General features: G+C 37.9%; 1 protein-coding gene across 20 annotated transcripts in view; it reads left to right on the plus strand.

Annotated features, from left to right (window-relative positions):
- KIF21A (kinesin family member 21A) overlaps positions 1-16,316 on the plus strand; it is a 153,968-nt gene that overhangs the window by 41,645 nt on the left and 96,007 nt on the right. For 14 of the 20 annotated variants that reach the window (XM_012465602.2, XM_012465604.2, XM_012465605.2 and 11 more), the window contains exon 1: positions 260-387. The exons of the other annotated variants lie outside the window; for them this stretch is intronic. In XM_012465602.2, coding sequence (XP_012321025.1) covers positions 275-387 — 113 coding nt within the window. In that variant the 5' untranslated portion in view covers positions 260-274. Of the gene's footprint in view, positions 1-259; positions 388-16,316 lie in introns of those variants that run through there. 20 annotated transcript variants of the gene reach the window in all.

A 16,316-nucleotide genomic window follows, 5' to 3' on the forward strand; every position in this document is an offset into this window, starting at 1 on the left:
ATTTAGTCTACTTCTCTGCATGTTTGCAACTTGTAACTAGTTTGATAAGGAATCATAGTGAATCAATGGTTCAAATGAAGTTTTAGATAAGCTGTGGTTTTCATGTATTTCTACAGTTCTCCTTTTTAAAAAACATTATATATATTGTTAAGTGCATTCATTACCAATCCTCAAATCCCATTTCTAAAAGGCAAATGTCTATCAAAATACTTTTTCTTGAAAAGGTTGGAGAAGAATTTAAGAGGCGGCAACACTAAACACTTCTCATGAAGACATGCCTTCGATAGACATTCTGGGCACTGGTTTTGATTCAGTTTTTGGTGCTTCGCCAAGCGTTCCTCCCATGCACTTTCAAGTTCTTTCTGGTCACATTGTGATTTTGCCTCAGTAAGTATCTGCAGAATCATGGGAACTTGGCCTCTACTGTTGTTGATAACATTTTATTGTGAACACCCTTTAATCTTTGGCATGCTAAAATTTCATCTAAAGCATTTTTCAGCCTAGAATTTTTCCCCCCAAATATTGCCTTTTTAAAAGACGAGGCAATTAGGTAAAGAACTTACTTTGAGAATTTTGTTTCCTTACTGCTCCATTTCTCCATTCATTATTTTTGTTGCTTTCGACCAGGAAACAAGTTCTATTTTTCTGTATCCTTCTCTAATCTTTTAGCTCTTTTGAAAACTGCAGGTTTCTGCTGTTAGTATTCCTTATGAATTTTCTGTTTTTCTTTGCTTATTATATAGTGTCTGGCCTTTACCTCATTTCCTTTTGACAGTAGTTCTTTTTGGTTCCTAGAGCACTTATGATTCTCTTTTGTGGTACTTATTTTATCTTGCATTTTTAAAGGAACATGTCTGTATTCTTTTAAACGCAGAGTCTGTGAGGGCAAACTCTTAGCTTATTTACTTTTGTGTCTTACATGTGTCAAGCATGGAGGTTTTCAGTGAGTGGATGTTCAATCAATATTTATTCTCTTGGATTAAATTAATCTTCTAGTTTGGCTTCCATGAGTATAATTGTATAAAAGTCACCTGTCTCCAGGAACCTTTGTAAAACCTCAGCAGAAGATGGTTTTCTCCTTTGGTATAATTGGTCATTTTCTGCTTTAGATTTTTTGTCCTGATTTCTGATGCACTATCAGAACTACACATCCTGGCAGTACATGTCTCTCTTTTGTTTTGGTTAAAAATAAGATAGTCACTAGAACCTCAGCCTAAACCAGCCTTTCTCTATTTCTGGACCTAGTGATAGTTCTTGACACTATCAGCACATTGCTGGAATTAGCAAGAAAGTAGCAGCAGTTAAAGACCCTTTTCTTTCTTTTTATGTCTGGATAGTATTCTGTGGTGTATATGTACCACATTTTCTTTATCCAGACTATCATTAAGCTGAAAGCTGTTATCTTCAGCAAAGTAATGCAGGAACAGAAAACCAAACACTGTATATTCTCACTCGTAAGTGAAAGGTGAACGATGTGAACAAATGGACACATGGAGGGGAATAACACACACTGGAGCCCATTGGGGGTTGAGGGAGAGCATCAGGAAGAATAGCTAATGGATGCTGGGCTTAATACCTAGGTGATGGGTTGATCTGTGCAGTAAACCACCATGGCACGTTTACCTTGTAACAAACCAGCACATCCTGCACTTGTACCCTGGAACATAAAATAAAAGTTTAAGGGGAAAAAAAGACTCTCCCCTTCTGGTATTTAAAAGATCTTGGACAGTCAACTCTTCTCATCACCTAAAGTAGAAGCTGAGCATTAATAACTTTCAACCATAAGTAAAAAAAAAAAATGTGAACAGTGGAAAATAGCTTTATAGCCTTGGGACTAGGGATTTTCACTAAAACCAGGAAGAATTTTTTTGTGTAGCATTCTCTCTGCTTTGTTTCTGTATTAGTGCTTTCACTCACTAGCAAAGAGTTTTGTGTCAATGTTATACACATGAGGTACAAGTGGTGAATGGAATAAATATGTAAGTGGTAAGCGATGGCAATTTATCCCCCTTCTTTCCTTTTAGTTTCAGTAAGATGTAAAATAAATTCAACTTTTAGTAAATAAATGCTTTCTGGCTCTGGTTGTCAGAAATGTGAAATCCATCTTTTCAGCAGGGCCGATTATCAGCAGAGAGCATCAGAATTGAGGTGAGTGAGAGGCCCAATCAGATGGAAGCTGCCTAGGGCTCTATCAGAGAGACCCAGGAGCAAGTATGCCTGGCCTCAGCTGTAGCTTGCCAATTAGCCTGCTGAGCTGCTTTGGGTTTTATTTATTACCTGGGGAGAGAAGATGTGGGATAACCAAATTAAGACCTCATGCATATAGAGTGCCTCATATATCTCATATTATGTATTATGAATGTTAAATGCATCAGATGCCTTATTATATTTACAACTTCATGAATATTAGGTGCTTTTTACATATTTAGTGCCTCATCAAGGTAGCTTTCTCTTGGTTCTTCCATTCTGTCTCTATTTAGGGATAGATACTAGACTTATTAACTACAAATGTCCCAAGATATCCCTAATTGGTTCCAGCCCCACCTCCTTGCCCCCTGTGGGTACCAAAATCTGTGGATGCCCAAATCTCTTACATAAAATGGCATAATATTTGCATATATACTCACATCCCCACACATACTTTAAATCATTTCTAGGTTACTTATAATACATAATACAATATAAATTCTATGTAAATAATTGTTATACTACATTTTCTTTTGCTGGAAACTTGCTGTAATCTTGCCTCACTGTAGCCTCATCCTACTTGGCTTAAGTGGTGCTCCAGCTTCAGCCTGCAGAGTAGCTGGGACTACAGGTGCATGCCATTATGCCCACCTTGTATTTTTCTGTAGAGATGGGGTTTCTGTGTTGCTTAGGCTGGTCTTGAACTACTGAGCTCAAGTGATCCTCTTGCCTCATCCTCCCATAGTGTGAGGAATACAGACATGAGCCACTGCTCTGACATTATACTGTATTTTAAAAATTTGGGCCAGGCACAGTGGCTCATGCTTGTAATCCCTTTACTTTGAGAGGCTGAGGTGGGCAGATCACAAGGTCAGGAGTTGAAGACCAGCCTGACCAACATGGTGAAACCCCATCTCTACTAAAAATACAAAACTTAGCCAGGCGTGGTGGTGCTCTCCTGTTATCCCAGCTACTCAGGAGGCTGAGGCAGGAGAATTGCTTGAACCTGGGAGGTGGAGGTTGCAGTGAGTCTTGATCACACCACTGCACTCCAGCCTGTGTGACAGTGAGACAATGTCTCAAAAAAATAAAAACTAAAAAGTAGAAATTTGTCTTTTTTTGTTTTTGTTATTGTGTTATTTTTAATTTTTTGAGTATTTTTGATCCTTGGTTGGTTGAATCCAAAGATGTGGAACGTGGGGATATAGAGGGCTGACTGAATTTACCTTTATACCCAATGCATCTTATGAATTCTGCCTGACTCACAAGCTACTTATTTACTGACTACTTTTCTATGGTAACACATCTTAAAAGTGTTACCTAAGTCTTGTAAACTATATACCTATTCATCTTCTATAGCAGAATTACATGTTTTCAAAACCAAATTCACATTATAGGACATTTGCAGTTGTGGTTCCCTCTCATTCTGTAACCCTCTTACTCCAGGTATCTGCATGGCTCCCGCTCTTTCGTCAAGCTTTTGCTCAAGTATTACCTGAAATATCATCTCATGGCAGTGAGATCTTACCTGACCACCATATATAAAAGAGCAACATAATTGTGCCCTCAACCCTGACCCTCTAATTCCTTTTTTGCTTTAGTTTTTTTCATCACTCTTATCACCGTTAGACATACTATGTACTGACCCACTAGACTCTAAGCTCTTTGAGAATTGGCACTTTATCTGTTTTATTCAGGGCTCTTTCCGTAGTGTTTGACACAGTATTTGTTCAATAAATATTTGTTGAATGAATGGGGGAGCTAAATGATTTTCTTAGAGATACAAAGTAGTGGGACTCTTTATTAAAAAATAGTATAGGCATAAGGATTTTGCCTGAAAATGTTATGAAAGTGTAATTGGACCCAGATTTGGCGGCTTGCCTCTCAAAAGCCAGACATTAGAGGCAGGGTTTGCTGGGAGGAAAAGCAGGTTTAATCAGAGAACTAGCAACCTGAGAAGATGGCAAACTAGCATTCTAAAGGACCATTTAAATTTGAAAATTTAAGGGATTTTAAAGGGAAGCTCGTTATGGGAGACATGCAGGAGTGGTGCAGGGTGCAGGAACTGTGTGCCTTGTTCTGATGGCTATCTTGGGTGATCCCCTGTCTGGAGGTTAGGTTGGCATTGTTTTCACTTCAGCCCTATGATGGCGGACTAATTGTTCCTGACTACCACTAAGCAGGAAGATTCCCCAGGGGCTCCATGTTTGTTTCAATATTAGCCTCTGAAATTTCTTGGGACAGTATCTAGAGAGGGAAGAAACACAGGGGTAGGAAGGAAGGGAAGGAAGAAAAATAAAGTGGATGATAAAAAATATTTTTAAAACTGAGGTCCCCAGCTACAAAACTGCTAACCTGGCTGTCAGGGAACATTTTATCATGTTAAAGAATTAAGAATATAATAAATATACTTTCTTAATGTTTACTCACAAGAAGGATGATTACCTTTAGTTACCATTTTCGAGCTGTGGTTCCCTGATAAATCCATTAACGAATAATTTTTATAGTAGCTATTGTGTATTCAACAAGTATTTGTGGAGTTTATGGTCTTTCCAACAGAAGTACAAGGAATGGTTTTGAGATTGAAGAGCTTACAATTTATATGGGAAGACAAATGCATTCCAGAAATAGGGAAGGGCAATGTATGGCAAAATAGGATTTTGCACAGAATAAGTCATAAAGCCAATAAATGCTGTAGGAATTCAGAGAAGGAAAAGGTCAGTGTGGGCTGCAGTGCTGGGGAGGTCATCATCTGGACTTTGGAGATAAATTGGATTTGTAGAAAAGGGAAATGTATATTTGATGGAGGTAAGTCAGCATCCAGCCTTCAGGATTGCATAACATGAGAAAGTTTGGCTTTTGTCCTATTAAGTTGGTGGTAAGCCACTGAATATTTTAAAATATGGGGTGACTGGATTAGATAAATGTTGTAGAAATACAATAATGGGTATTGTCTGGAGAATGCATTGGGGGAGAGGTAATGACTCCAGCAAGATTACAAGTAAGGAATATAGTTAAAGAAGGCCATCGTAGTAACTTAAGAGAGATGATGGTATTCTGGACTTAGAGTCAAGTGGAATTTTTTGGGTGGTCACCTTCTTGAATGTTGTTTTTTCTTTTTCTTTTTTTTTAACTCTCCCTTTTTACCACTGATAAGCTTCATACAAGGCTCCATTATTGTACATATTAAACAGCATGACAATTATTTTTCATGCTTCTATTTCTTGCTTGTTTATAATCATCTTGTGCCCCAGGCATCTAGCTTGGTGATCAGAAAATATAGGGCAAATAAGCGAATTCATGAACTCCTAAAATATTTAGTTAGCATTGGAGGCATCTAAGCTGTATTTCATCTTAAATTTAGCTCTCAGAATGTTGAAAGATGCCATTCTTTTTTTTTTTTTTTTTTTTGAGATGAAGTTTTGCTCTTGTTACCCGGGCTGGAGTGCAATGGCGTGATCTCGGCTCACCGCAACCTCTGTCTCCTGGGTTCAGGCAATTCTCATGCCTCAGCCTCCTGAGTAGCTGGGATTACAGGCACGCGCCACCATGCCCAGCTAATTTTTTGTATTTTTAGTAGAAACGGAGTTTCACCATGTTGACCAGGATGGTCTTGATCTCTTGACCTTGTGATCCACCTGCCTCAGCCTCCCAGAAAGATGCCATTCTTAAACTGGGGGATGATCAATGACTGTTCATGAAATACTGTAAGTGATTCAAGTGATTGGCACAAAATAAATAAATTTGAATTTTGACAGTGCCTGAAAAGGCAAGTTCCCCACATTTCAACTCCCTGAAGTTAAAGCATGTCTGTTCTGCTTCTTTCTCAAATAGTTCATTTGTACAATATTCCATTTCCTTCATCTTGGTTATCATAATGAAATGAAAATATTTATATATAGGGAGTGCTAAAATGAGCAAAATCTAAGATTTGATGGATAAATATAATGGAATAAAGGTAAGCTTCTTGCAGACAGGAAAAAAATCACCTCATTTTTTTTTTTTAGATTTCTTTTTCTACCAAAATGTTTCTTGGATGGCTCTTATGTCATGGAAAATCTATAGACATAGCAGTTTGGTAAACCCTTATGACTTTAGAGCAAAGAGTAGAGTTACTGACTATACTGTAAGAATCCTGAAGGCTGGGTATGGTGACTCACACCTGTAATCCCAGCACTTTGGAAGGCCGAGGTGGGAGAATCACAAGGTCAGGAATTCGAGACCAGCCTGGCCAGTATGGTGAAATCCCATCTCTACTAAAAAATTAGCCAGGCATGGTGGTGTGTGCCTGTAATCCCAGATGCTCAGGAGGCTGAGGCAGGAGAATTGCTTTAACCTGGGAGGTGGAGATTGCAGTGAGCTAAGATTGTGCCACTGCACTTCAGCCTGGGTGACAGAGTGAGACTTCGTTTCTAAAAAAAAAAAAAAAAATCCTGAAAAGATAAACAAGAAAAACGAAAAACATGTCTGAAAGGTATGCTATAAATACAAATTATGTGTATATTTTTTGGGTCTCTTCAAGTATTTTGATCTTCTTTTTTATCTCCCAGCCTAAAGCAATCCTCCTGCCTCAGCCTCCTGAGTAGTTGGAACTACAAACTCATGCCACTATGCCTATTTAATTTTTAAAATTTTTAGTAGAGATGAGATTTTGCTGTGTTGCCCAGGCCGGTTTCAAACTCCTGAGCTCAAGTGATCTCACCTCAGCCTCCAAAGTGCTGGGATTATGGGCATGAACCACCATGCCCAGCCTATTTTTTGTGTCTTTATATCTCTGTGCATGAGTTCATGTAAAAGAACTTCCTCATTCAGTACTAAGGATGGCCACTTGAATCCAAGATTCGATGTCCTTTCTCCCTATGATGGTTTTTTAGATGTAGAGTGTAAATTTCCTAGAATACTCCAGTGCATATTTAGCATGCTGAATACAACATTGTTGGTACCATAGATAATAAGAATGTGTCAGTTACTTTGAGTTTGCAGACAGAATTACAGTTAGAACAATCCTTTTTAGATGTCAGTTTGACTTGTGGCTATGTAAGAGTCCCTGGGGATACAATTTAAAAGTCTGGCTAAGAATATTGTGTCAGATTTGTGTCAGTGTCTGTGGTTGAGGCAAAACATGGTAAGTCATACTTATAATCTGAGGAATTTGTTTTTCACTTCATCTACCATTATGTTAAGTCTGTAAGTTCTGCATTTAGCTATTTACACGTTTCTGGATAGTTCCTGTCATTAGATAATTTTTGCCACCACTTGAGTTGCTATGGCCAAGTGTGAAGAGCTAGACTCTGTAGGCCAGTGGATTTAAGTGTTAGCATTATTATTTGGAGGAACTGGTGAAGATGTAGATCCCAGGGCCCTACTACTCCAACGGTCTATTTGGCCTCTCCTATGAGGCCCAGGAACCTAAATTTCACTCATTCAGCAAATGCTTGAGTACCTACAGTATGTGCCAGGAACTGTTCTGGATCATAGGAATATGTCAGTACTTACTGTCTTGGAGCCTTGGGAGTCACTGCTGGAAAAAGGGCAATCACATCTTAAATATATGAATTGCATAATATATTAGAGGGTGATAAATACTGTGGAAAAAAATAGAGTTGGTTAAGGTGAATCAGCAGTATGGGGAGTGGTTTGGATGGGGGCTAAGAACGGAGGTAGAAGTGGGAGTACAGTTTTACCTAGCTCTCAATATTATTCTGATATGTGTTTGACTGTATTTTGAAAAACACTGCTGTAGACATTATAATTTAAAGTGAAAATTTAGTATGATTTTCCATCAATTATGGTTCTTCAAATAAAAAAAATCTATTGAACACAAACATTATGCTATGCATTATAAAGAACCAAAACAAGTATTTTAGCAGTTTTATTGGGGTATAAACTTATAGACCATAAAGTTCACCCAATGCAAATATTTAGTACATTGATACAGCTGTGCAACTATCATCAAAATCCAGTTTTAAAACACTTCTCAAGAAGTTCCCTTGTATTTATTAATAGTCTCAGGCAACTATAGATCCTGTTTTTAATATTGTAGGATATTATATTAAAATATATTAAAATATCATAGGATATTATATTAAAATAATATAGGATATTATTTTAACTATATAATTTTGCATTTTCTAGAAATTTTCTAAATAAATAAAGTCATACAATATTTGTTTAGTCTTTTGAGTTTGGTGTGTTTCCCTTAGCATTATGTTTTTGAGGTTTAGTCACGTTGTTGCATGTGTCAGTAGTTCATTCCTGTTTATTCCAGAGCAGTATTGCATTGTATGGTTATACTATATTTACTCACCAATTGATAAATAGTTGCATTGTGCCGAGTTTTTGTTTTTTTTGAATAATCCTGTAAATATTTACATATTTCTATGTCTAGACAAAAACATTGAATATGTCTTCTCCTTGGGAACTTGGGCAAATTACTTCGTCTCTCCTGGCTTGACTTTTCTTCTCTATAAAATGAGGGAGTTAGAGTAAGTGATCTTTCAGGACCCCTCAATTTCTATTACGTAATAATTTAGAGCACAAGTATATATATGTGTGTATCCATATAATTATTTCTTAACCATTTTAATTCATGATCTGAGGAAAACATTATGCTTCCTGCTTAGGGATGTAAAAATAAAAAGTTTTGTTTAGTAAGATCAATTGTTGAATTGTTCATTCATTTAGTAAGTTTTGACTGTTGCTTTGTGCTGAAAATAAAAGATGAAAACCCTTGCTGACCTCAGAGATCTCATGGTATAACCGAACCCGGATTTGGCTATACTCACTGCTTAAAAGCCAAACACAAGAGGTGAGGGTTGGTGGGAGGAAAAGCAGGGTTTAATCGGAGAGCCAGCAAACCAAAAAGCATTCTAAAGTACCATTTTAAATTTTAAAATTGACTATAGGGTTTTTAAAGGGCAACTTGATACGGAGATATGTGGGAGTGGTACAGGGTGCAGGGTCTCTGTGTCTTGTTCTGATGGCTATCTTAGGTAATCATTGGTCCGGAGGTCAGGTTGGCATTATATTGACTTTGTCCCAATGATGGTGGACTAATTGTTTGTGACTCCCCCTAAGCGGAGGATTCCACAGGGGCCCTCTGGCTGGTTTGTTTCAAGATTAGCCTCTGGAATTTCTTTAGAGCATAATTAGAGAAGTATGTATTGCTGGAGTGAGTAGGGTGTTTAGAGAGGGAAGGAATGAAGAGGTGAGGTGGTGGGGAAGGAAGAGAAAGAAAGTGGGTAATTTTTTTTCTTTTTGAGACAGTCTCGCTCTCATCACCCAGCCTGGAATGCAATGGTGTGATCTTGGTTCACTGCAACCTCCACCTCCCAGATTCAAGGGTTTCTCCTGCCTCAGCCTCCTGAGTAGCTGGGATTATAGGCACCTTCCATCATGCCTGGCTAATTTTCATATTTTTAGTAGAGATGGGGTTTCGCCATGTTGGCTAGGCTGGTCTTGAACTCGTGACTTCAGCTGATCCTCCCTCCTCCACCTCCCAAAGTGCTGGGATTACAGACATGAGCCACCGCACCCGGCCAAAAGTGGGTGATTTTTATAACTGAGGACATAGGTTATGCTCCTATAACACGGAAAACACAGAGCTAGACAGATTGCTCTAATGAAAATGCTATGTACAGGGTGCTATGGAAACATGGCGGAAGAAGCCTTAACATTGAACTGAGCTAATAGTTGGGATAGGGAGGATAATTTGAGAGATTTTACACAGACACAGTAAGATCTTCATAATGGATTAGATGTGAGGTAGGTAAGGGAGATGAAGGCTAGGAAGACTGGCATTTCTCATTAATGGAACTAGGGATTGGTGCAGGAAGAGCAGAGATGTGGTAAAGACAGTTTAGTTGTCCTTCGGTATCTATGGGGGTTTCAGGACTCTGCCTCAGCATCCCTTCTTTAGAAAAGAGATTAGGATGGAGATGAAGATTTCAGAGCTGTAACTATATATAAGGCCACTGTGAGACTTAAAGGAAATTACACCAGAAAGTGCCATGCAAATATTACATAATCACCTGATGAAAAGTGGTACATCTAGGTTTTCTGACTCCAGTGTGGGAGCTCTTCTACTCAGTGAAGTATATTCTTGTGACATTATCATGGAGGGGATTTAAGCAGTCACTGGGATTGTATTCTAAGATTTTCAAGATCTTTTCAAGTCTTGGGATTGAATGAGTAAACGAATGTAAATTATGTAAATCAGTGCCTGGGACATATTATGTGCTATATAAGTGTTTGTGATTATTCTGTGAATCTACAGCAAAATTAACGAAAATGCAAGCCAATGTTTTATTTACATCTAATTATTTATAAAGAAATTTGCCGAAAGCAGCAAGAGGGATTGCTTGGATAGAACCACCTGCAGTTTCTTTAAAGATTTGGTTAAAGAAAATGTAGTTTAAATTAGGTGAAATTCAACAGATTTTCTGCTTCAAAATGGTAAACAGACAAAGACTGCAGCATTTGATGTGAAGATGACCTATGTATTGCATGCTCTGCAAATCTTTCAGAATTGGCTTAGAAAAAGCGCTGGCTGCCACAGAGCTTTCATTAGCATCTGAATGGAGGAATGAAAAAGAAATGAAACCAAGTATTCAAAATGAGAAGGACTAATGGATTTCCTGCAGATTGGTTTAGTATTATAGATACTTGAGTTCTGGAATATGCCTGACCTGGTCTGACTGACTACAACACTGAATCCAAGCTGCAATGCTTATATTGCTATGCTGAACTCAGTGTTATACAAGTTAAAAGTCCACCTATTTCTATTTATATTTCCTTGTTTTTCATCAATAAAATTAGATGGTTTATTATGAGAGTTAAATGACATTACATGAAAACTCAATTGTGATTTTGATGTTATTTCATGTAATGTTATTACCCTCAGTGCCAGGCCCATTGTAAATGTCCAACCTGTATTAGTTCCCTTTCTCTTCACTCCACTGCAAGCACAGAAATAGTTAAAAATTTATTCTTTTTCTCTTAATACTTTTAAGAAAGCATTAAAAAATTGCCTCAGTTAATTTAATACTGCCTATCTTAGACTGGTTTTCCTAGACAACAGTGCCTAGAAGCTTATGCTCTACCAAGGTGGGGAATAACAGTATAGCAGAGGTGAGGAAAAAAATGAAGCAAGGCAGGCTGGGAGCGATGGCTCACACCTATAATCCCAGCACTTTGGGAGGCCGAGGCGGGTGGATCCCAAGGTCAAGAGATCAAGACCATCCTGGTCAGCATGGTGAAACCCCATCTCTACTAAAAATACAAAAATTAGCTGGGCATGGTGGCATGTGCCTGTAGTCCCAGCTACTCGGGAGGCTGAGGCAGGAGAATTGCCTGAACCCGGGAGGCGGAGGATGCGGTGAGCCGAGATCGCGCCATTGCACTCCAGCTCAGGTAACAAGAGCGAAACTCCATCTCAAAAAAAAAAAAAAAAGAAGCAAGGCAGAGAAGACAGAATGGCAAATACAAGGTGACACGTAATGGAGTTGTGAACACAGCCAAGTCACCAGGACCTGCTGATTTTCCAGAGGTGTCTCTGGATAACCCATATGGAAACATTCATCTGGGAATAGTCCATTGGAGGGAGGAAAAGGGGATAATTTATTTGTGTCTTCTTCATATTTCTTGCCTTCCATTGGCTAGCTTTTGCCTCCTGCTCTGCTGGGTTCTGCTACTCAGTCCTTCCAGAAGCTATTGGGAAGCCAGATCCTGCAACCCCATGGAGCAGCCCTTCATTTGTATCTAGAAATGGTGGGAAGTGCAAGGGCTATTGTGAGTCTAGTTAGACCAGGTCTGATGCCAAACTGCTTCGGGTCTTATGCAGTGCCAGGAACTCAACCCTCCCTCCAGGCAAGGCTGAGACAACTGACAACATTAGGAGGTGATGCAGGTGGGGCTGAAGGATTTGTAGAAGATCAAAAACTGGGTTCCTTACACAGCAGTTTCCTTAGAATGCTACTTATTTCAGAAACATTTTCTTTTAAAATGTCGATCCTTGTTTTATGTAAACATCTGGTATGGCTCCTTTATAGTATTTATTTTCCCACAATCTGAATTTTATTTTATTGTCTCACCAATGACAGCCAATATAACACATGGTGCTGAATTCTCTCATCCCTTGAACATATGAGTGCACAGTGCTACAAATACTTCCAGTCAACAGAGCACCAGCTACCTCCTTGTCTTGAGCTGAAGAAGCTTTTCTAACTTGCATGCACTTCACTTTGGCCTTTCCATTTATTTAACTGCCATTTATTTCACTTTCTGGAAAGCGTAAGTGGTTGACAAAAGGTGTGCAAGAGCTGGGTTTGCCACAAAGAAACAACAGAATGACCACTGGGTTATAAATGAAAATGTTCTTGTGAAAGCTCCTTCAAGGAAATGCTGAGCAAACAGAGTAATCTTCCTTAGGTGCAGCAAAAAGCACCACACACATCACTGCGGCCTGAGAGGACTGGCTTATAGTTATACAGACAGGGGTTGGGAGAATGATGGTTGACACATGCTGTGGCTGTAGGCAGTGTGAAGAACCAGACATATATTTATGTCACAATCTTCTTGTCACTCTTTCATGAAAAGCCAGGCAGCGCTTTTCCTAAGCTCTGTTAATTAGCTCTAACCGATGATGCTACCTTTCTGCTGGAAATATCCTTTTTTAATCCCCAGGTCCTCCTGATTTTTCCTTCTGCATTTACTGTGTCTTATCCCCTGATTTGTGCTTTTGTGATTATTTCCATCTTTATCAATCTCTTCTTTTAAAAAGTTACAGTTTGTAGCATTTGATTTAGCTTTTGCTTCATACACTATTGTAGATTTAATATGTGTGTTTATATTCACATAGGTGTGAAAGACTTGTTTCTCTAAGTAGATTGTAACTCTTTGGAACCAAAATTACTTTATTTATTTATTTTTTATATTTGAGACAGGGGTCTCCCTATGTTGCCCAGGTTGGTCTTAAACTCCTGGGCTGAGGCGATTCTTCCATCTTGGCTTCTCAAAGCGCTGAGATTACACCCATGAGCAACCACGCCCAGCTGTGAACCAAATGTTTCAAACCTCCTCTGTATACACTACCAAATTTAGTGCAGAATGCATAGGAAGCACACTATAAAACCCATTCAGATAGTATCTCTTGTCAACTGAACTCTAGCTGTGTGAACTCAGGAAGTTATTTTTTTTTAATTGAATCCTTCAGTATCCAAACTTGCTATTTGCTACCTAAAACTTAAGAACCAAATAGATTTGGAATTTCTTGCTGTTAGAGCTTGTTATTGAAACTCTGTCTTAGCCCAGGAACCAAATAGATTTGCACAGGATACTTGTCCTTCCAGATTTACGTTGTGTTTCAGTGATGGGATCAACATGTGTTACATTGAGACTCTAGCTATGGCTCCTTCTATCCTGACTTCAGTATAATAATTACACTCAATGATTTTAATCATAATTACTCAAGTGTAATAATTATACTATTACCACTATTGTGAGGGCTGTGGCTAGGCAGGAAGTGTGACCTAGAGAATACTCACAGGTTTTGGAGTAAGACATACATTGGCTTGAATTCTGGCTCTCTCTAGTACTTAATTGTCAATGTTTTACTTTTGTCACATGTAAACTTGTAAAATTAATACCTACTTCTTAGGATTCTTGTATAGAATAAAAATAATGCATGTAAGATGACTGGCATATGTAGTAGGCACTTATTGAATGATGTATATTGGTGTTTTTTTCCAATAATGCTATTAATCTGTTTCAATCCTAACAAATACGTACATTTTTTCCTTCTTTAAAGCAATCAGTCAAGTAGTTTTTATTGAGTATCTTTTGTAGGTTATACATTACAGTGTATGTATGACTTTATATATAATCTTCTTATTGATACTCTTTTAAATATAATTTGGTATAACATAAATGACATTTATACCACAATGTTGTGGTAGAGCAAGGTTTAGAGCCTAGGTTTTCATTTTTTTTAACTTATTTTTTTATTTTTGAATAAACTTTAGTCTTCTGAATAAAGACTACCTTCAAGGAAACAAAATCTAATATCCAGTAGTCCCGTTTGTCTCTACTTTTCCACATAAACTTGAACAATTCACCCCTTTCTTATTAGCATAAATTGAATGCTGTTGTCTTTTTAAACCAGAATTTTCTCCTTCCATTAAAAACTCTTATTTAAATCATTCACTTCTATGAAAATGTAATGGTAATGATCTGAGTAACCATACTTCGTAAAGGTTTTACTGGAAAGCATAGTGCTAGATATAGGAAGTTAGGTGTATGGGAGAAGAGATACAAAGATGAATCAGAGATGCAAATACTGTCCTCTAAAACACAATTTGGTTAAATGTGTGTGTGGGAGACAGACAAATGTACAGAATGAAGGGAAGGTGTATAGTGTGTGGGGTTGTATAGGGGAGAAGAGGAAGATGTTAAGATCTTCCCAAATTGCTTGACATCCTGGCAGGTCTGGGGCAGAGGGGTAGTCTGTAGGGTAGAAATCACATAAAAATCTTCAGAATATGTAGTCATTAATGGAACCTGAATTAAATTAGTGAAACTACTGCAAATTAAATTTTTAAAAGATATCCATCTTCATAACAATAGATACCTCAGAAAAAAAATGCCCTGCGCTCCAAAAGAGTAATGGATAGGGACACACTGTACTGCTCCTGGAAGAAGGTGGACATTCTCTCAGTTGGTCCCAAAATCTTGGCATGCCTTGGAGCTTCATGGAAAAGATACCTGATTAATGTGTCTTACCTTCCAAAGGTCTTTAATGGTTTAAATTGCTCACGAATGTGATTTGGTTTTTGGGTATTATGGACTGGTGACAGTGGCAAGCAGAATCCAATGAAAATAGAGGCGCGGGAGCCTATATTTTAATTGCCAATTAGGGCATCTAGCAAGCTCACCATGGGGCATATTATTTATTAACTTATACTACATGTTGCTCCTTTGAACAAATTTGTGTTATGGATGATTCCATATTGCCCTTTATTGATTTCTAACTGTTACATGGACGAAGCAAATTTTTGTATATTAGAGATACATAAAGAGCATATGTGAGCTGTGAAACATTAATGACATGTACAATAGTCTTTTATTATTTTTCTTTGTTCTTAGACTGTATGACAGGTATTTAAATTTAAAGGGTTTTTTAAACTAGTGAAAAATTAACTGATGAAAAGTCTCAGTTCTAACAAACTCTAAAACACATATGTACTAATAAAAATTTACATATTAAGAAGTGCTACATTAACATTGGTTCAACAATTCCCCAGTTTTAAACTCAAGGCTTTTTTACCTGTGTTTACAAATTTCTGTTATAGAATGCATTTCATTTCAGTGAGGTTTCAGTATGTTTAGAGTTTTCCTATTTTTTAAAATAAGTGGTAATTTAGCACTGTATCGGGTAGTAAATGGTTTTACAAAACATAGATTTTGCATAGTGAGTCACAATCTAAATTAACCAGAAGTTTAGTTGAAATAGGGTTTTAAAGCCATTCTAGATATATATCTTTACAACAAATTAACAAATTTCTTATCATAGTTTTATAAGAATGTGTAAGTTAGACTATAGGCTTAGCTGCTCTGAGATCTGAAACAACAGATGTGTAAATAAGATAGAAATTATTATTCCGGTCCAGGGCTAGTAAGGAATCTGCAGTGTTGGGGACTAAGCCTCCTTCTATCTCGTGGCTTTGCTGTCCCTAGGATGTTGATATAATGTGTATGGATGGAGACTACCATGCTTACAGCCTAGCAGGAAGAGGAACAGAGAGAATGTCTTAGTCCATTTCTGTTGCTATAAAGAAATACCTGAAGCTGAGTAATGTATGAAGAAAAGAGATTTATTTGGTCATGGTTCTGCATGCTATACGAGAAGCATGGCACCAGCATTTGCTTCTGGTGAGGGCTTCAGGCTGCTTCCACTTATGATGAAAGGTGAAGGGGAGCAGCATTGTGCAGAGATTACATGGTGAGAGAGGAAGCAAAAAGGGAGGAGGTGCCAGGCTCTTTTTAACAATTGGCTCTTACAGGAACTAATAGATAACTCACACCGCCTCCCATCCCTGCCATGGAGGGTATTAATCTATTTATGAGGGATTCAC

The sequence above is a fragment of the Aotus nancymaae genome, unplaced genomic scaffold, assembly GCF_030222135.1.
Source record: "Aotus nancymaae isolate 86718 unplaced genomic scaffold, 86718_ANA_hifiasm-v0.15.2.pri h1tg000092l, whole genome shotgun sequence".
In the NCBI taxonomy this organism is placed as follows: Eukaryota; Metazoa; Chordata; class Mammalia; order Primates; family Aotidae; genus Aotus; species Aotus nancymaae.